At 53.7% G+C, this 19,692-nt stretch overlaps 3 protein-coding genes across 4 annotated transcripts; 2 read left to right on the top strand and 1 right to left on the bottom strand.

Moving 5' to 3' along the window:
* Positions 1-649: 649 nt before the first annotated feature.
* Positions 650-3,818, bottom strand: SAPCD2 (suppressor APC domain containing 2). Its single transcript, XM_034436215.3, has 6 exons — positions 3,210-3,818; positions 2,619-2,755; positions 2,206-2,352; positions 1,996-2,088; positions 1,678-1,800; positions 650-1,575 (listed from the first exon to the last, which is right to left on the bottom strand). The coding sequence occupies exons 1-6, from the start codon at positions 3,610-3,612 to the stop codon at positions 1,447-1,449; spliced, it is 1,032 nt and encodes a 343-aa protein (XP_034292106.2). The 5' UTR covers positions 3,613-3,818; the 3' UTR covers positions 650-1,446.
* On the top strand, positions 3,743-8,394 carry UAP1L1 (UDP-N-acetylglucosamine pyrophosphorylase 1 like 1). Its single transcript, XM_034436214.3, has 9 exons — positions 3,743-4,288; positions 4,433-4,637; positions 4,721-4,896; positions 5,089-5,261; positions 5,351-5,544; positions 6,048-6,188; positions 6,678-6,863; positions 7,406-7,472; positions 8,114-8,394. Exons 1-9 carry the CDS (start codon positions 4,003-4,005, stop codon positions 8,186-8,188), a joined length of 1,503 nt encoding a protein of 500 aa, XP_034292105.2. The 5' UTR covers positions 3,743-4,002; the 3' UTR covers positions 8,189-8,394.
* Positions 8,395-8,870: 476 nt separating this feature from the next.
* Positions 8,871-19,340, top strand: MAN1B1 (mannosidase alpha class 1B member 1). Of its 2 annotated transcripts, none has more exons than XM_034436212.3 (13): positions 8,871-9,132; positions 11,414-11,522; positions 11,933-12,060; positions 12,397-12,557; positions 12,834-12,943; positions 13,112-13,297; positions 13,650-13,798; positions 13,976-14,164; positions 14,505-14,695; positions 14,900-15,020; positions 15,557-15,754; positions 15,909-16,040; positions 16,274-19,340. In XM_034436212.3, exons 1-13 carry the CDS (start codon positions 8,962-8,964, stop codon positions 16,475-16,477), a joined length of 2,049 nt encoding a protein of 682 aa, XP_034292103.2. In that variant the 5' UTR covers positions 8,871-8,961; the 3' UTR covers positions 16,478-19,340. The 2 variants fall into 2 exon arrangements, with proteins under 2 accessions (XP_034292103.2, XP_034292104.2); XM_034436213.3 differs by lacking the exon at positions 8,871-9,132 and adding an exon at positions 10,846-10,973.
* The last annotated feature ends 352 nt before the right edge of the window (positions 19,341-19,692 follow it).

The following is a 19,692-nucleotide window of genomic DNA, read 5'->3' as shown; positions in this document are numbered from 1 at the left end:
CGCCCAGCAGTTCTGGGAGGACAAAGAGATCTGGTTTCTGGATCCAGAGCAAGCTGTCCACGGTTGTTTCTGGACTGCTGCCTGGGACACGTGACCCTCCCGCCTTGATGCTCCCTGTGGGGAGAAGCCCCGAGGTCGGGGGAGTTGAAGATCTGGGTCTCTCGCCCGAACTGGGCCTCTTCCGCTCTACTTTTCCTCAGAAGGACCCTGCCTTGCATTGAAAAGACAAAAAACCTCCACAAAAATAGGAATTGTTTTTCCAGGAATGAGCAGCTGATGGGGAGCCTTCTAGGTTTATCCCACGCCTCCCCTCTCTTCCCCAAAGTTCAGTGCAAAAATCCTGACGCCTCGATCCATAACTTTAAAAAGATTACTCTCTGGCAGAACAGCCCTCTTCATTCCCTGAAAAACTCATTTTTGAAAGTAAGCGATCCAGTTGATTAAACACAGATCCTTAACTTGGTCCTTGCTTCCTTCTCGAGGAAAAATCTCTCCTGCGGCTAGAATTTTTTTTATTTTAACTTTATCAGCATCTCTTAAACAGACTCAGCCACACACCCCAATTTCTTTTGGGCATCTGATTTCAGGCTAAAGCCTCTCCGGACCCCTTCGATCTATTCCAGGCACTAATCTAAAAGCAACAGCAAAATAAGGTTTAGCTTTTTTTATTTGGATCTTGCACAATGAGAAAACGAACACATGTACTGTATTTTAAAAAAACACATCCTCAAAAATGCTACGCAGAAAAAGAAAACTACACACAGTGTTTATTTGTAAACATAAGAGACCTCTGTAGCAACTGGAGGGAAAGTCAGAGAGTCCTTTGGCAGCTTCCTCTTATAATGAAAAACAGCTAGTTCTAAGCAGCCTGTCAGCTGAACACGCCTGTGGGGTGGGGGTGGGGGGGCTTCTCTCCCAGCGCGAAGGAAACCAAGCAGATTCTGAAGCTTTTCTGTTACACAGAGGAAGTGCACCCACATATATGCCCTTCCACGGGCAGAGTTTGGAGTAGAGCAGCATGGAAATATCAGCCATAAAAATAAAATTAAAAAAATGCCCAATTCAGCCAAAGGCCCAGGCGCAAAAGAGAGTCCGTGTTCATTCTAAGAGGTGAGAATCGGGACCCCTGGGGGTCTGACAGGACCCCTACATTTTTTGAACATCCAGGAGTGTTGCAGTCAGGGAGGGGGCTTCCTTGGGGCAGGATAGTGGGAGTCTCAGCCCCACTCCTGACCCTGCAAAGCACCCATTGAGAATATCCTTTCCCAGAGATGGGGCCGCGACGCCTCCTGCTGGCCGTGGGGTGCGGAAGGGCTGGCTTGCAAAGCGAGCGGGTGGATAGGGCCCCGGTTCTTCTGCAGCCGCCCCCTCACCTCCCCCCATGGGAGATGTCCAGTCTCTGGTGGGGGGGGGATGCCCCAGAAAGAGGCAATTGGTGTCCAGAGGCTAAATGAAGGTGGAATCCAGCTGGTTGCTGTCCTTGGTACTTTCTGCCCGGGCTCCAAAGAGCTGCTTGATGAGGGCCGACTTCTCCTGCTCCAGCTGGGTGATCCGGTGGCCTTTGTCCGTCACCTCCTGGGGTGGGGGTGGAGGGCAAAGCGGTGTTAGCAAAGCACCGTTGGGGCCTCCCTCCCACCCACCGGCAAAAGTGGGGGGGGGGTTCTGCTTCCCGCTGACCTTGGTGAGGAGCCTGTTCTGTTCTTTCAGCATGTTGATGGTCTGTTGTGGCCCTACAGATGGGGAGGGGCCCAGCAGAGTGGCAGGCGGGCTGTGCGAGGCGGTGGGGCTTGAGCTCCCAGGCTGAAGAGAAAGGGGGTTTAAGCGAAAAGCACATAACAGGTTTCTAGTCCACATGGGCAGCAGGGCCTTGCCCCAGGCAAACGCCAGCAAAGTTTATTTATTTTATTTGTACGATTTCTCCGACAGGGTAACTCCCACCCCACCCCCACCCCCGTCCCCCGTCCCAATTCCCCACTGCACCACCAGGATCCTCACTTTGGCCGAGAGGGAGAGCAGCTGCCAGAGGCACCGGTTCAGCTTCTGTACTTGGGGGAAGAGATGGTTGAGCTGCGCCAGGCTTTCGTCTTCCTGTTGAGAAAAAAGGGGAGGGGGGGTTTCTGTGGTTGGTGCCCTCTGAGCAGGCTGGCCAGCCCTCCCCTTCCGGGTGATGGTTCCAGCGTCCTCAAACCTGCCTCTTGCCCTCACCTGGCGACCTTTGCTTCGTGCCAGCTGCTTCTGGTGCCCCTGCAGGCGATGGAGCTGCTGGTGGTACCAGCTCCGGACCTCTTCGACCAGCTCCAGCCCCTGCAGCAGGAAGTCCTTCTCCTTCTCCAGCTCCTTCATCTGCTTCAGCTGCCGGGAGACACAGAGGGGGCAAGGGCGTCAGCAGGCAAGGCCCTTCATCTCCATAACCCTCCAACTGCGAGACGAGGGCATGACGGGCGCAGGCGCCGCTCCCCGGTTGGGCACACTCTGGATTTGCTTTAAACTACAGTTCCCATTGCTCCCAGTGCACTACCAGGGAGGCAACCCAAGCTGTAGTCCAGCAGGCCAGCTCGGGGAGCATCCCTCCGCCTTGCCAGCTCTTCTGCCAGGTGGGGGCACAGGAGTGGGAATACCATCTCGTAGTCCACTCCGTGGGTGATAGTGTGTCTCCGCCGTTCCCCTCGAAGGCTCAGCTGCCTCCGGGGCTCCTTGCAGGGACCCTCGTTTCCCAGCTGCTCCCTCGGCTTCCGGCTCCCATCGGCCTCTCCCGCTGCAGAGGGGAAGAGGAGGGGGAGAGTTTAAGGGGAGGGGGAGGGGTCCTTGGTAAACCCACCACTCACAAGGAAGCAGCAATTTTGATCCTTTCTTCCCCTTTCCCCCTTTTTTCTCCCAATTTACAACTCCTTTTGCAATCTGCCCTCTGACGGGGTGCTCTTTCTCCCAGGTGCAGATCCCCCCCCCACTCATGAATCAGGTTTTTCCCCTTCGTGTCCCACCAGGGAGCCCCCCACCCCTCTGCAATTAAACCTAGATTGTTTGGTCTGAACTAGGCCAGGGGTCACCTAAATTCATAATTTCGAATCTCCTGGACCACTAATACGAATTTTTAAAACAGATAAATAGTATTTAGTGCAATATTAAAACTGCAAATCATTTTTCTGGTGACCGCCGAGCTAGGGGAGAGAAGAACTCTGCCCAGGGCCGCGGAGCTCTGGGTCCCTCACCGGCTCTCTTGCCCTGCAGCTGCTGCTCCGCCTGCCCGCCGTGGCTGCTCCGCTCCAGGCTCCGCGGGGCGCCGCCGCGTGTCAGGGGCGGGTCGGCGGGGGGCCCGGGCGCTGGGGCCGCCGCTTTCCCTCCGGCGGGCTGCTCGGGGCCCAGGAGCGACAGCCGGAGCCCCAGCACGAAGCGCTCGAAGGTGAGGTAGCCGCTGGCCGGAGCCGCCCGGCGCAGCCCCTCCAGCACCCCCGGCGGCAGCGGCCCCGCTTCCCCGCCCGGCTGCAGCCAGCGCGACTCGATCTCCCGCAGGTGCACGTAGCCCCGGCGCCGCTCGTCCAGGATGTCGTAGAGCGGGCGGAGGCTCTGCAGGAAAGCCCGCGGGGGACCCTCCGCGCTGCGCTCCGGCGCCATCGGGGCTCGGCCGGCGGACAAAGGGGCGTGACGTCAGCGGCCCGGCGCTCATTGGCCGCCTGCCCCCAGCCCTCGCCGCCCATTGGCGGAGCCGCCCCGCGAACTGGTTTGATTTCGCGGCGGCAGCGGAGGAGCCCGAAGTGGCGGCCGGAGCCCCCCGACGCCCCCGGCCCCGAGATGCCGCGCAGGGCGCCTCCTCCGGCCGCTCCGGGGCGGCGCTGCTTGCCCCCCGCCCTGCCCTGGCGCCAGCGGCTGCGGCCGGGGCAACGGGGCTGGGGCTCCGCCTGGGCGGCCGGGGCGGGGCCGGCGGCTGAGCCCGGCGGCTGAGCGGAAGGGCGCCTGGTGGGTCGTGGCTCCGTCCCCCGCTCCGGCCTCCCGCCGCGCCCGGCCATGGAAGAGGAGCTGCGGGGCCGCTTGGAGCGCGCCGGCCAGCCCCACCTGCTGCGCTTCTGGGCCGAGCTGGGGCCGGCGCAGCGGGAGGCGCTGCTGGGGCCGCTGGCGCTGCTGGAGCCCGAGGAGCTGGCCGAGCATTGCCGCCGGGCGGCCCAAGCCTGCGCCCGCCACCAACGGCCCTGCCCCGGGAAGCTGGAGGGCCGCATACAGCCCCTCCCGCCCGAGCTGGTGGGCGGCGTCGGCAGCGGCGACCCGGCGGCTCTGCAGCGGTGGGAAGAGGAAGGTGGGCGCGCCCGCCAGGGGGGCCTTTTGGGGGCCTGGCCTGGCACCGGGCCCACCGCCGTGCCTGCCTGGCAAGGGAGCTGAGTTTAGGGGGGGGCCTCTCAAGAGAGGTGGGCTGCTGCCAGCTGGACCTTCTGTCTTGCAGGCCTCCGCCAGATCTCCCAGGGCAAGGTGGCGGCACTGCTGCTCGCTGGCGGGCAAGGGACGCGTTTGGGGGTGCCCTACCCCAAGGGCATGTTCGACGTGGGCCTGCCCAGCCACAAGACCCTCTACCAGATCCAGGCCGAGAGGATCCGCAGAGTGGAGCAGCTGGCAAGCCAGAAGTTTGGCTCGCCGTGCCTGGTGCCTTGGTGGGTCCTGCGGCCCTTAAGCGGTGGCAGAAAGGGATCGGGTGGGAAATCCGCTAACGCCGGGCATCTGGCTTCTCTTGCAGGTACATCATGACCAGTGAGTTCACGCTGGGGCCGACGGAGAAATTCTTCCGGGATCATAATTATTTCAACCTGGACAAGTCGAACGTGATCATGTTTGAGCAAAGGATGCTGCCGGCGGTGACCTTCGATGGGAAGGTGATCCTGGAGGAGAAGGGCAAGATCGCCATGGCGCCAGGTGTGCGGCTCTCTTCTGGCGCTGGGTGGGCCTTCCGGGACTTTCTCTGCAGTTTCTCTGCACTCGTTTTTGATAGGAGTTTCGTATATCGAAGCCACTTCTGGAACAAGGGACCCACGGTAGCTGAAGGTAAGCGGGAACGTCTGCGGTGACTGGAGGGGTAGAAAGCCGTTGCTTGCTCCTGTGTTGCAGATGGCAACGGTGGCTTGTACCGCGCCCTGGTGGACCACAAGATCCTGGAGGACATGCAGCGACGGGGCGTCCAGTTCGTCCATGTCTACTGTGTGGACAACATCCTGGTCAAAATGGCGGACCCCGTCTTCATTGGCTTTTGCGTCTCCAAAGGAGCCGATTGTGGTGCCAAGGTGAAAGGGTTGTGCAGCCTGGTTTAAGCCCAGCCTCTCTCGGTGCCGCATCTCCCGGAATGAACGACCCCTTAATCCTGCCCTTGCAGGTGGTGGAGAAAGCCTACCCCGCCGAGCCTGTCGGGCTGGTGTGTCGCGTGGACGGAGCCTTTCAGGTGGTGGAGTACAGCGAGATCCCTGCGGAAACAGCCGAGAAACGCAGTCCTGACGGTCGCTTGGCCTACCGGGCAGGAAACATCTGCAACCATTTCTTCAGCCTCGACTTCCTTTGGGAGGTAGTGGAGTAAGTCCCCTCTCCCCCCCTCCCCCTCCAAAGCAGCACCGAGGGGGCCCAAGAGCAGGGTGAGATTGCCAGGAGCAAAGACAACGGAGAACCTAATGGGATCCAGGAAGGGGGAGAGAACGAGCTCCCTGCTTTTAATCTGGAAATTGACGGCTGTCGGAGGTAGTTTAACTGCTCTGCCAAACCGCCAGTCAGCTGAGTATTATTCAGAAGGCGAAAAAAACTAAGCGTGTCTGAACAAACCACAGAAAAGGCCTCCCAGTATTAAAATTATGAAACGGTTTTCAGGGAAGAGCTCTTTTCCCTTCCAGGGTTGAAAAAACTTTCCAGGCTGCCTGGGAGCACATTGGATCTCCCATGGGGGCTGTTGCTTCTTGGTGTGGGGAGGCCGGGGATGGTCCTGGGCCGCTTTGGGGCCGGGTTTCCTGAAGACAGTCCTGGGCTTAGGAAGATGTCTGGAGAGGAGGAACCCCCATTGGCAGATGCCGTTCTCTCCTCTCCAGGCAATTCGAGTCGCAGCTGACGCCCCACGTGGCCATCAAGAAAGTGCCTTACGTGGACGAGGAAGGCCGTCGGGTGGAGCCGCTCGAGCCCAACGGGATAAAGCTGGAGAAGTTTGTGTTTGATGTGTTCCCGTTTGCTAAGTTAGTGGCCGGTGCCTCTCTCTCCTTTTCTTTGGGCCTGGGGACTCCAAAGTGGGACAGAAGGGAGTGGGGTGGCAGAGAGGGGTCTGTGCAGCCTTCCAAGTTTCTGCATTAACATAAAGTCTGTAGAAGCATTGCACACACTGGCTGATCCGGGGCCCCTCCCTATTTCAGAGGTGGCCTGCACAGATCAGTGGGTCACCTTAAGGCGCAGGGGGAAAACCTGCTCTTGGGGCAGGTAAACCTGTTCTGCCTTGGGAGCTGAAAGGGGTGCTGCCATCGTGAGCAGCTGAGCCAGAATTTTGCATGGCAAACAGGTGGCGAGAACATCCATCTTTGTGAATCTATAATAATATAAAGGAACGAAGTGATGTGGGTATCGCCTCAAATGTTTAACTAGCTTGGCATTGCCAAATGAAACGACTGTGCAGAATTAAACCATCTGTTGGCCAATTTTAAGCACCCAACTCTTTGTTCCTGGGTTGACAGAAACTTTGTCGCCTTTGAAGTCCTGAGAGAAGAGGAGTTCTCCCCCCTGAAGAACGCAGACACGGCTACCAGAGACACTCCGACCACGGCACGACATTCCATTCTCTCTCAGCATTACCGCTGGGCCCTCAAGGCGGGGGGCAGATTCGTGACGGGGGACGGGCAGCCGATCCCGCAAAAGGAGAGGTGGGTTTGCTTGGCTTGATCGGCCCGGTTGGGCACGAGGCTTGGCAGGGGTGAAGGGGCAGCCTTGGCTTCCTGCTGCAAAGTCCTGGGTTCGCAGCTATGGTTGGGTTTTGGTTTAGTACGTTGTGTGAATCGGCTGCGTGTCTGAGTCAACCATCGAGGCTTTGTGAACCACCTGCAAAGTGTTCCTTTGATGAGTAGGACGGGAATGTTTTAAAGTTAAGTCAATATTGATTTTTACGATTTAAATCGGGGATATTAAAACAAGTGTAACTATTTACCAGACACCCATGAAAAGGAGACTTGAATGGTTAACAATTAATATAAAAACTCTCCATGTTCAGTGGCAATTCAGTTGAATTGGATACATTACATACTATTTAAATCTAGAATCTAGAGTTATTATCCCAGTCCCAGATAGTAGATTTGGTTATTCCAGGAAATACACTTCAATGCATTTGGATCTTTATTATCCTCCAGCGTGTTGCGTTTGTGTGTTTGTGGAGAGCCTTAAATGTTTTTGCTTTCCTGTCATTCTCCAGTTTCTCCCAAGACGAGGAACCGCCTGCTGTGTGCGAGATCTCACCTCTAGTCTCTTACTTTGGAGAGGTCAGAAAATTATTATTCTCCGTTGAGCTCCAAAAGGGTTAAATATCTGTCGCTTTATAAAAGGAACAACTTTGGGCAGGTTTTTGCACTGACTCAGGAATAAGGGCAGCAGAATCCTTTGTAAACATATACTCATTGGGGTTTTTTTTTTCCTTTGCAAAACATGGAAAGAGCCAGAATTTAGCAGTAGAAACTTTGCTATGCATGTAAAGAATGCTAATATTGAATTAGGCCTGGTGCACTTACGAACCCTTCCCTTGGTTTGTAAACATTTTTTAAGAGCACGTGATTGGTGCCCTAAAGTGAAACAGCAGCCTGGTTAGGCCTCTATCTGCAAAAAGTCTGAAAAATATATAAAAGAATTGATGAAAAATAATGTGAACAAGGGAGGTAGAAATGTGTGGATACGGGGAAAACCCACAGTATGTATAAAGTAAATAGAAAAGGACTGATTTTAGAAATAAAAGATGGTTTGTGATTGTTGCAGAAAGCAAAGATAATCAAAACAAAATTTCTCCACCATCATTAATTGCTAGTTTAATTCTATTTTATCACAGAGTCCATCTCTACCCTTTGGGTTTTTCTTTAAGGTGTCTTAAAACAATCCCCCACATTCAGTGCGTCCAACTCTTTTTTTGCAGGGGCTGGAAAAATACATGCGGGGCCAAAACCTTCCATCTCCGTTTCTCCTTGATGAAAGCAAAGCTGAGCTCTGAGCTTTGGCTGAAGCTGGATGGCTCCATTTTGGAAAAAAGGTCAATATTTTTTTAAAAAATTAAAGCAATTCTTTTTAGAAAAAAAAAGTAATTTTGAAAAAGAGCGCTTTCAAAACCAAGGCATGTTTGCCTTCCTGGAGGAAGGTCGGAAAAACGACCGGATATCTGAGAATCTTTCTTCATATTAAAATGAATTTTAAAAGCAACCCTGACCAGGTGTGATCCTTGTTTCCGGTGGAGATTTGATCAAAGGAAGGGGGCGCTGGTTTTAATGCCACATTATGTCTTTTGATGCTCCTGTCGGCTTCTCTTCATCCTCCTTAGAAGTCTAAGAATTGGCCAGGAAGGAGGGCAGCATAGAATATGAAGCAGGGCTCTTCTCTGGGAGAATTCTGGGAGTCTTAAAGCTGCCAAGTTTGAAGACCTCTGATATAAAGCATCAGGCTGGATCACGAGGAACAAAATATGAGGTTTGGGGAAGGAAGGGAGGGGATGCCTTCAAGGAGTCACGTGGAGCCACTTCCTAGAGTTGAGGGTCGGGTCACGTGGTGTGCCAAAATTCGGTTCTGACGTGTTATTGACTGCGCGTCTCCCAGTGAAGGCTAGAGGGCGCTGTGGCAACTTTTAACCTCTCCAAGAAAGGAGGGACTCCGCGGCGTCTTAGCGCGGCCGCTCTAGGCTCTCCCGCTCGGTGCCGCGGACAGCAACAGGAAGAAACATGGCGGCGGGCGGAGGGGAGCTCCGCGGCTCCTGAAGGAAAACCGTTCGCCGCCATGTACTCGGCCGCCTCCTCTTCGCCGCCGCCGCCGTCGCCGCTCCTGTCACCCCCGCGGCGGGATTTCATCTCGGTCACGCTCAGCGGCGGCCAGTTCCAGACGGCGGGCGGCGGCGGCGGCGGCGGCTACAACAACAGCAAGGCCTGGCGGAGGCGTTCCTGCTGGCGGGTGAGAGGAGCCATAGAGTCGGGATGGGGCAGAGGGGCTCCGCGGCGCCCTCTAGGGGAGAGGCAGCGGGCGGGAGCGGCTTTTGCCGCGCGCCCCCCGGCGGCGGGGTAGGAACTGCAGCGCCTGGGCCATTGCGGGAGGACTGAACTGGGGCCGCTGCAGGATTGGGGTGGGGGGGGGACCCAAGAGGTCGAGCCCTTCCTGGTCTGATTAGCTGGGGCTGGGGCTGGGGCTGGGGGTGCAGGGCTGGGTGGGGCGGCCCTGTCGGCCCCTTGTTGGAGCGCTCCTGCGGGCTGGGAGCTGCTGACGTGGGCGTTTGGGGTTTGCTGTCCGAGGGGCGGTGCTGAAAAGGCGGCCAGCCAGCCAGGCTTAACAGACCAGAAAGCCTCGTTCCTCTCGCAGGGTTGGCTTTGGAAGGTGACCTCAGATCCTTGTCAGTGGCCAGCAGAGTAAACCCCTTTCCTCCATGGATTGTAACAGGATTAGCCACCATAAATACAGAACAGGATAGAAATTCTTTATTGGCCAGGTGGGATTGGACGCACAAGGGATTTGTCTTTGGTGCAGAAGCTCTCCGTCTAACATGAAAAGACAAGATTCATTCGTCGAGAATCGTAAAGTACAACCCTTAGTGATAGTCATGATTAAGCAATCGAATCATACTAGGAAACAATATAAATTGTAAGGATGCAGCAACAAGTTACAGCCATGCAGTCATAAGTGGAAAGAGGTACTAGTAAAGAAGGGAAGATTAATAGTAGTGCAGACTTAGTGAATAGTTTGACAGTGTTGAGGGAATTATTTGTTTAGCAGAGTGATGGGAAAAACTGTCCTTGTGTCCACTTGTTCTGGTGTGCAGTGCTCTGTAGCGTCGTTTTGAGGGTAGACAATACAGTCTGGAAGGACCCCTGTTGGTTGCAGATCAAAGAGTGTGATTCCCATGGCTCCTGGTTAAATATTTCTGGTGTTTGGCAGCTTTAGGATCCCCAAAGCTTGCTACCCTCGAGATAGATTGTTTTTTATCAGGGCAACCTGGTCTACCCAAATATGGAACGGAGCGCATACTGCTTCCGCTTTCGCTTTTCAGCCCCAATCCAGAGGCCTTCGCAGGCAGTCGCTTTCGCGAGAAACTATTTTTCTGTTAAATTTATATTTTACTGACAAAGACATAAAGGGAGAGTAGTATAGATCTATTTCAAGTTATTTAGCCAATGGCCAGCTGACGAGAGCTAAATAGTTTGAAATAGATCTATAATAGTTTCCCTTTATTTCTTTGCCCGTAAAATATAACTTTAACACAAGTTGAGATAGATTGCATCTGAACACGGGAGTTGCATCCTTCTCTTTAAGGCTAAAGGACAGGGTGGGTGGACTGAGAATCCATCATTCAGGATCTCACATACCATAAAATCCAGTTTGGTGCCTCTGGGTGTGTCAACGATTACCCAATAACATACCATTTTTAAAATTCTGTGCTGCCTTTGATCCTGAAAGCAGCACATCACCATCAAGCGTGGATAGAAATGCATAGGCTTTGCCTCCCATTTAGATAGTTTTAATTTGTTTTTCAGAGAAACGTTCCCTGCCAAAATAGCTAACGCCAATGCTTAGTCAGTAGATGAGGCGGGCAGCAGGTGCATTTCTCGTTACTGGATCATTTCGAGAAAAGAAAGGACTCATTTAGGGGCGTGGCAAGTAGGCGCGAGCTGTTGCTCGTCTGTCAAGGAGTTTCTCCTTTGAGACATTTAGCGGAGAAGTGCTTGTGTGTGTCTGCAGCTGCCATCCCACTGAATACAGAAGAAGCAGAGTGGAGTCTTGTTCCAGACCCCATGAATTGCATTGTACGTAGGAATTTCTTTCTCATTTAAGGCAGGGCGCTGAGAGGAGGATTGGGGTCACATCAGGGTATTCGCAAAGGGGCACGAGAGAAGCAGAGGCTGCTTTCCTGAGGCATTTTGTGGAGGAGACCCGTGGGTTGATTCTGGGCTTGGAGAGGGTGCTTTGTTGTCTGCCGTCAATCACCAAGTCAGAAGTGTTTTGTTCTTTTGATTCTGCTGTGAAGTGCTGCCTCTATTAGTCAAATGCATCAAATAAATATTTCAGCCGCAGGATCTCTTGCTCTTGCCGTAATTCTTGGCATGGAAAGGTAACAAGGAGGTGCGAGTAGGCAGCATTCAACGATGTTTTGGGGGGACTCATGCAGAGAGGTTGGGGTCAGCCTCCCTGCGAACATGTTTGCAGGCTGAAGGTTCCTTTTGTCTTTTGTAATGTTCCCCCTCAGAAATGGAAGCAGCTGTCCCGCCTTCAGCGCAGCATCATCCTCTTCCTCTTTGCCTTTCTGGTTGTCTGTGGAATCAGGACGTATGCAAATATGGCTGACCCGTGGAAAAGTACGTTCCTGCTAGTTTTTCTACCATAAGTTACTGTTGCGTAATGGAAATCGGTTGCTTTTCAAATGACTAAAACCACAATCCTGTACCTTTCAGCTCAGAAGCACTGCATGTTTCTGGAGGTACTTGGGGCTTATTTTCAAATAAAAGGTTATTCTGCTTCGTGGTTTTACTGTGATGAATTATTTTTAGAAATTAAAATTTTTCGAGCTATTGTGCTCCCAAACTTGCAAGCATTGCTTTAGTTGTGGGTTTTGTTTTTTTATTGTGTGGGAACAAGAAGATCTCGCAGAAGAAAATGACTTAGTGTTCCTTTCTTTCTTGAAACCAACCTTATGCGTCAGCACTAGTCTCAGCGGCTGATTTCACTCCGTTGCATCAGGTTCATTGCAATTAATTTCTTCATGCAGGTGCAACCAGCAGATCTTTGGAGGAGCAGAAGGCTGACCTGGAGATCCCTGGATTGAATCCAGCAAATCAGGCCATTCTCCCGATACCCCAGAAAGCCGATGCCAGCCTCAGGGACTTTTCACCTCAAGTAATTCCCCCTTCCTATCCCCCACCCCCCACCCCCCTATTATCTTATTGTAAGCCAAGGGGAGGGTTAGCAGCTGTTAGGCAGCTCAGCTGCATGTGGCCATCATTGTTTGTCAATCTGGCCTTTGAACTTTTCTATCTGGAAGGAATTTTTCTAACCGGACTGATCCCCCGACTAGCCTTTGCTGACTGGACTGACTCACCCGCCATAGGCCAGCATAGTAGTCTTAACACAACTGGAGGGTCTCCTTTTCCCTGCTTTCCTTGAAGCATTTAGACTTTCAGCTGTGATTTCTCCACTCCTGCCCATGAACCGATTCCTTTGTTTGTTTTCCAGAAACCTCCGAAACAGATTCCTGCCCGGCGAGGCCCTCCGAATCTGCAGATCCGGCCACCTTGGAGGGAGACGGAGGCCAAGTCCCAGGAAGAAGCCATCAGAGCGGAGGGAAATCCTGGCCAGGCAGGTCAGGTGCATAACCTGGATAAGCCCGTCGTTAGGTGAGTCGCTTAGGTAGGTTAGGTAAACTCTCTCAGTTTAGCCTAGGACAGTTTTGGACTCTGGCCCTGTTGCACGTTTTAGTCATGCAGGAAAGATGGGATGCTTGACTAGCAGGTGGACGTGTCACCGCTAACAGAGAAGGACTGCCCAGTTGTGCCGATTGGCAGGGAAAGTGCTGGAGAATGCTCTCCTACGACGTGGGGTGTCTTTGTGTCATCGGTTGTAACGTAGTGAAGGCCCACGGAGCAGAGAAAGCAATAATCCTCTTTCTGCAGTTGGAGAGGAGCCGTGATTGAGCCCAACCCGAGCCCTGAGCCGCCTTCCAAGAAAATAAACCATCCAGGCAGGCCTTCTGCCGTGGCATCCGAAGACCAGAAAGAGCCAGGTAGTGGGCAGGGCTCAGCTTAACCCAGATGGCTGCCCAGGGGGGCTTTGCTGACGTGGCAGCCCACCCTTCCTTCCGCAGGACCTTCTCCTGTGACGGAGACAGGAGGGGGTAGCTCTGCGTTTTCCCTCAAGGGCAGCTCCCGATGCCTCTTCCTTCCTGTTTCAGTGGCCCTCAATAAGCGCCAGCTGGCGGTGATCGAAGCCTTCCGCCACGCCTGGAAAGGTTACAAGGAGTTTGCCTGGGGCCACGACGAGCTGAAGCCCATCTCCAAGTCCTTCAACGAATGGTTTGGCCTCGGACTGACGCTCATCGACGCGCTGGACACCATGTGGATCTTGGGCTTAAAGGCAGGTCTGTGCCTTGCCTGTCAGTTTGCTTGGCCTTCCTCCTACCACCAGGGGAATCTAGAGGAGGTTGCAGGCAGAGCGGGCTCCCTTCTTTTGTCTCGGCCTTCGTCCACCCACAAAAAATCACCCTTGTAAGTTGAGGCGGCTGTCTCTGAGGAGAGAGAGCCCAACATAGAGCAGATAAAGGAGGAGCCTCTCAAACTCAGGAATAATCTCTCAGCCAGAGCAACTGAGCCTGGACAGGGCCTGGGGCTTCTCTCCCAGAGTAGGCAGGGTCTGGAGAACTTGGGCTAGCTTTTCCTTTCCTGCATGGGAGAAGTTGGCTCAAGCTTCTGGGCTTCCTTTCCCTAATGCAGAGTTCAAAGAAGCCCGAGAGTGGGTGGCCAAGGAGCTGGACTTCAAGAAAGACGTGGATGTCAATCTCTTTGAGAGCGCCATTCGTATCCTGGGAGGCCTGCTGAGCACTTACCACTTGTCTGGGGACAGCCTCTTCCTGGAAAAAGCAGTAAGTATCTTGCTTGCCTCTGAAGACCCCTGGAGGGCCCCTCCCCTCCTCAGAATGATCAGGAAGGCCTCTGAATCGGTCTTTCCTCTCCGCCCAGCACCTGAAAACGGTCAGTCGGTTGCTTCCTTCCTTCCTTTCTCTCCCTCCCTCCTACTCTGCAATTTCTCCCTTGTTCAGAAAGATATCGGGAGCAGGCTCATGCCGGCCTTTAACACCCCTTCCAAGATCCCCTTTTCGGACGTCAACATTGGGAAGGGCACAGCCCACCCCCCACGCTGGACCTCTGATAGCACTGTGGCTGAAGTGACCAGCATCCAGTTGGAATTCAGGGAGCTCTCGCGCCTGACCGGTGAAGAGAAATTTAAGGTACTGGGGGGGGAGGGAGGGGAGTGGATTGGCTGGGCTCCCTCCTCTTAATGGGGGGAGGAGGGGGCGCGCAGAGGGGAAGAAACTACCTAATCAAGAAGTGGAGACTTCCTCAGCTTTTGGGACAGTCGGTTATGGTAATGCTTCCTGCATTTCTTCTTGGGGTGTAGTTCCCACAGGGCATAGAGAGGGTCACACCCACCCACACCCACACCCAGGTTGAGGCTGGATGGAAGCGGGTCCATTCCCTCAGAATTCTGGCTGCTGCGCATATTTCAGAACCCCGTTTGTCAGTGGAACAGGGTACCAAAGCTCCACTGTTTGTTCCTTTGCCTCCTAGAACGCCGTGGACAGGGTGATGAGACACGTCCACTCCCTCTCTGGCAAGAACGACGGCCTGGTGCCCATGTTCATCAACACCAACAGCGGGCAGTTCACCCATCTCGGGGTCTACACCCTGGGGGCTCGAGCTGACAGCTACTACGAGTATTTGCTCAAGCAGTGGATCCAGGGAGGGAAGAAAGAGAACGAGTAATTCCTTTTGAATTCCCCTTCCTTCCTTTATAAGAAGCCTGGCAGGATTTTCTGTGGAGAATTCTAGGGCTTTTCCTGCAAGTTTATACAGGAGGGTTAGCCCTTGACAATTGGCGTTCCTGATCGGCCCTAATGATGCACCATGGCCTTGATGGAAGCATCCCAGCCACTAACGATGGCGCCTCCCCCCCCCCCCAACAGGCTCCTGGAAGACTACGTGAAGGCTATTGAGGGCGTGAAGATGCACCTGCTCCGGAAATCCTATCCCAAAAGGCTGAGCTTTGTTGGGGAACTCGCTCACGGTCGTTTCAGTGCAAAGATGGTGAGCCTTCTTTTAGGGAACGGGTGGGGGGGGGCAGAGGGGCACCCTTTTTCCCACAATTCTGCTCTTACAGAGGCTCATGCTTCCTCTTCAGCAACCAGATACCCTCCCTGTTAACCAAGAGTGTTGCTGAGCACTTAGGCATGTTTCCTCTCCCAGTTTCTGAACGGCAGCGGATGGATTTGCTTAATGAGTCAAATTTCAGGCTCCGAGCGCTGCGTTTTCAGCCCTTCTGCCGGGCCTTTCAGAATCTGGTCCCGTGAAACCCGCTGTATTGCCAGCACCTGCATTTCTCAAGGGCTCATAACTGCCTGTGCAGATCTTCCCCCTTCCTTCTTCGCTTTCACTGTCACATCAGTTCCTCTCTTTTGAATAAGAAACCCCTTCTCAGAGCTGTAATAGGAAGGCAGCTGGCCATGCAACCGGCCAAGCGTGGCGTGCAGGGAGCCCAGAGCTCAGCTTCAGCAGAGGAGAGGGACTTTGGCAGAGAAAGTCGGTATCCCACCAGCTTTCCTCCCTCTGTGTTTCCGGAGCAGGATCACCTGGTCTGCTTCTTGCCTGGAGTCCTGGCCCTCGGCGCTCACAACGGGCTTCCTGCAGATCACCTGACCCTGGCGGCAGAGCTGGCAGAAACCTGCTACCAGATGTACGTGCAGGTAGAGACCGGACTGAGCCCCGAAATCGTCCACTTCAACACGCACCCACAAAAGGACCGGAAGGACGTGGAAATCAAGGTGAGGAGTTCAGCAGGGCTGATCCTGCCCTGGGTCCCCGGTGCGCCAAGCAGAGGACGAGCCTCGCAATTCAGAGCCCGCTCTGCGGTGGGCACCCAAGTCACCCCCAGGGTAGAAATGCCCTTCAGCTTCCCTTCTGCTCTCCTTTCCCCAGACCGCCGATAGGCACAACCTGCTGCGACCTGAGACGGTGGAGAGCTTCTTCTACCTTTATCGGTTCACCGGCGATAAGAAGTACCAGGATTGGGGCTGGGAGATCTTGCAGAGTTTCAATCAATACACCCGGGTAAGCCTGAGCTTGGGGCAACCCGGGCCGTCTGCTTCAGCATCGGGGTCCCATCAGAGAGAGCAAGGAAAGGAGGAAACCCCTCACCCCTCCACCAACCCTAGTTAGCAAGAAGTACAGCCGGGGAGAATTGGCTGGGAGAAGGCAGGCTTTGAATGAACAGCGCCCCAAACAAGCCAAGATGGTGGACCTTGATGGCCTTCAAATTTCACATTTTGGGTTCTCCCATCCAGGTCCCGACCGGTGGCTACACGTCCATCGACAACGTCCAGAACCCCAGCAATCCAGAGCCGAGAGACAAAATGGAGAGCTTTTTCCTGGGTGAAACCCTCAAGTACTTTTTCTTGCTCTTTTCGGATGACGTGAACTTAATCAACTTGGACCACTACGTCTTCAACACGGAGGCCCACCCGCTCCCCATCTGGCCATCGGCATAAACCGAAGCCGGGCGTCTGCCGTTCCCAGGTTCGATCCCGTCTCGATTCCGGGGACCTGAAGGGAGGTGTGTAGCGACATTCCCGGAGGAATTATATGTGAGGGAAGGTGGGTCTCCGGAATCACAGCCCCCTCTCCAAAAAGGGGCACCCAAGCAAGGAACGGGCAAGCGGGCCCCTGCCACGCCAGATCCCGCTTGGCAAAAGCGGGGAGCGCAAGGCTCGCTTCGACCCAGGGAGTGCCTCAAAACTAGCAAGGAGGGGACCCCCGTGGAGGGCCCAGCATTCTTCCGTTGTCTCCGATCCACCTCTCGGCAGGAGAGGCCAGTCAGGAGGAAAGGGTGGCCTTGTTCCCAGGTATCCATCCCAATGTCCCTGGGGCTGTGAGTTCCCAGGATCATTCCACAGCTGCAGGTGGGGGTGGGGAAGGGGTGAGAACCCTCCCCTCGAAAACAGTGTTCCTGATCCCGAAGGGCACTTGGGAGTAATCGGGAGGAATTTGTGCCCTGTTGCGAACTGGGGAGAAGCTGGATGGGGTGGTAAATATATACATATATACATATATATATATTTTCTTAACTTATCTGCAGCAATGCAGGGAGAAAAAATGTGAAAATTTACATTATGAAAAAAAAAAACCCCAGAAGGTTATCTATGTAGGAATTTATATGTGTATAACATGAATAATGTTTTGGCTCAGGTATCCTTCCGAAAACTGCTTCCTGCATGGGTTCCTCTTCCAGGTGGGAGGCCCCAGAGGACGGTTGACCTTTACTTTGCAAGCATGTGGGGTGGGGTGGGGTGGCTGGAGGGCAAGGAAGCAGCGGGTCACAGGGGCTTTATCCCCAGAGCAGATTCTGCCCGCTAGGATTTCTGCCACGCCTCTCGTGCTTTGAAAAGTTCCCCCTGGAAAGTTGGGCTTAAAAACCAAGCTTTTAACTATCAGCCACAGAGGAAGCTGCTCACTAAAGGTGCAAACTCTGATATATTTACACACCGAAACGTGGAACAAAGGCTCGTTTGCTTCGGCTTTCCGCTTGGTTGTGGCCTTTTTGTCTGTCTCCGAGTCAGGACAAGAGCAACCTGCAGGATACGAGGCCATCTCTGGCCTGGGCAGGGGCTGCCCTTTCATCCCAGTCCTTCCTTTCTGTCTTTTCGCCCATTCCTTCTAGCTTTCATGGCCCTCCCTCTTCCCAATCTCCCTCTTCGCTCAATCTCAGCACTTTAAAGTGGGGGCAGAGAGAAGATTCACGGGACAATCTTCCCCCGTTTTGGTGGGACTGATTTTTTGTATTTGGGGACCTCTCTGTGCCCTTCGTGCTTGCTGCTGCTGCTGCCGCCTGGTGACGATGCTCTTGCGGCTGGAACAGCTGCTTTAAATCCCGGCCCAGCAGAGGACAGGGAGACAAACTGGCATTGCCCCTCTCGGCTAATGGCACATACTAATGGCAGCACTGGAGCTGTGGCAGGAGAAATCCCGGCGGGATTGTTTTCTGCGAAAGTGGTTTCAGAGGGACTGGTGATCCCGTTTCTTTTTTGTATGCCACGCCTGACCCAAACAAAATGCATGTTTCCCAAGACTGTGGCCTTTGGTGCTACCTAACAGATGGGACGGTGCAATGACCAAGAGCCCCAATCAAGAAAACGGTGGCTCAGATCTCTTGGCGCACGCCTCGAACTCGGTTCCTTCTCCCCTGCAATATCACAAGGTCGGTGACTCTCACAAAGGGAGAGAATCAAATGCTTTGAACAGTTGAAGCACAATAGTATCGTCATAAGAAAGATTCCTTTCCGATCTTCTTACTGTAACTCTGGACTTCTGAAGAACTTCACTGTCGCCACGTTCTTGTAAATGATCTTTTGTTTGCTGTTGTGGCCACCAAGTCCCAACTGAATTTGGGAGTGGGGGGGGGAAGGTGGTCCTGGCTTTCGAGGGGGTGCTTGCAAGGCACTATTAGGTAGTTTCCTGTTCCCCCCATATAAACAGATCCTGGAATTTAAAAGCCATACTGTAAATCCCCAGTTTTGGGAGGCCGACACTTTACGTTGAACTGGTGCCTTCCGATTTCAAGGGGAAAGAGAGAAGGGTTGGGATGGCCACGTCCCTGAAGGCGAGCATTTCTTCCAGCAAGCAAAGCATAGACCTGGGCTGCAGACCCACGAGTCTCTTTCAAACAAGCCACCTAGGACGTCTGTTTCCTGGATCCTCCTCAGAGTTAGATGCTGAACAGCCCCCCCACCCACCCCCAGCACAGAATTGCTTTGCTGTTTTGTTTACCGGTGCACAACCCTGAATTTCCACTTGCCTCGTGTTCTCCACGGAGGCCGGAATGTCGTCCTAGTTTTGGAAATTTCAAGAGAAATTTGCCATGTCAGGAAAACCTAGCTCCGTTTTCTTGCGCAGCCAAACCGGGGCACATTCCGCGTGATTTTCCTGCCGTCTTATGGCCAGTTCATCTCATGTCTTAAGAGCAGATGTCTTAAATGATCAGGCACCACTGGACAATTGGCTGTAAACGGACCGGCAGGGAGGGAGGGTTTCTGGCTGCCAAACTTGGTAGAGAAGCTGGCTATCGTGAGGAGCACCCTGTGTGTTCCCATCATTCCCTCTGGATAATCACTTTCAAATTACCTTTTTTTTCCTCCCAAGAAGAGGCAGACTTGCTGAAGCCTTGTTGGTGCGATCTGGTCAAAAGTATCCATAAAGTAGAATTAATTCCTTTTGCGAACGGTTCAAAATGTGACTTGCCTTTTTGCAAAGGTGGGAAAAATCTCCGAAATGAAAGCGAATCTTACAAGTGATTTTGGCTGGGAAGTTAATCTGCAAAATTCTACTCCACCTTAATAAACTTCCAATTTATTTTGAGACATTGCATTTTTCTGTGCCACTGACTGCTTATATGTTTCTCCCCTGGTTAAAAGATGGCCTTTGCACGAGAGGCTGAAACCGGGAAGTGAAAGTTGCTCTGTGTTGAAGCACTGTGGCGCATCATCCCTTGATAACAACACTGGTAGAACTCCTTGGTGGGGTCTCCAGAGTGAAACCAAGTTGGCTAAGGAAAGAAATGCTTTTCCTGGGGTGGGCGTACGGGGGCTGGGGGGTTCGAGTCTTCCCACTTTCTATGGGGGGGGGTGTTTCGAGCTAGATGGTCCGAAGGTACAACTCAGGGTAACACCCCTATTGCTTTCAGGGTCCCTGACTTAGAACCACCAATCTC

Source organism: Pantherophis guttatus, chromosome 16 (genome assembly GCF_059756535.1).
Source record: "Pantherophis guttatus breed Tessera chromosome 16, ASM5975653v1, whole genome shotgun sequence".
NCBI lineage: Eukaryota > Metazoa > Chordata > Lepidosauria > Squamata > Colubridae > Pantherophis > Pantherophis guttatus.
The sequence above is the reverse complement of the archived record's forward strand: the minus strand, read 5'-3'. Positions and strand labels throughout refer to the sequence as shown.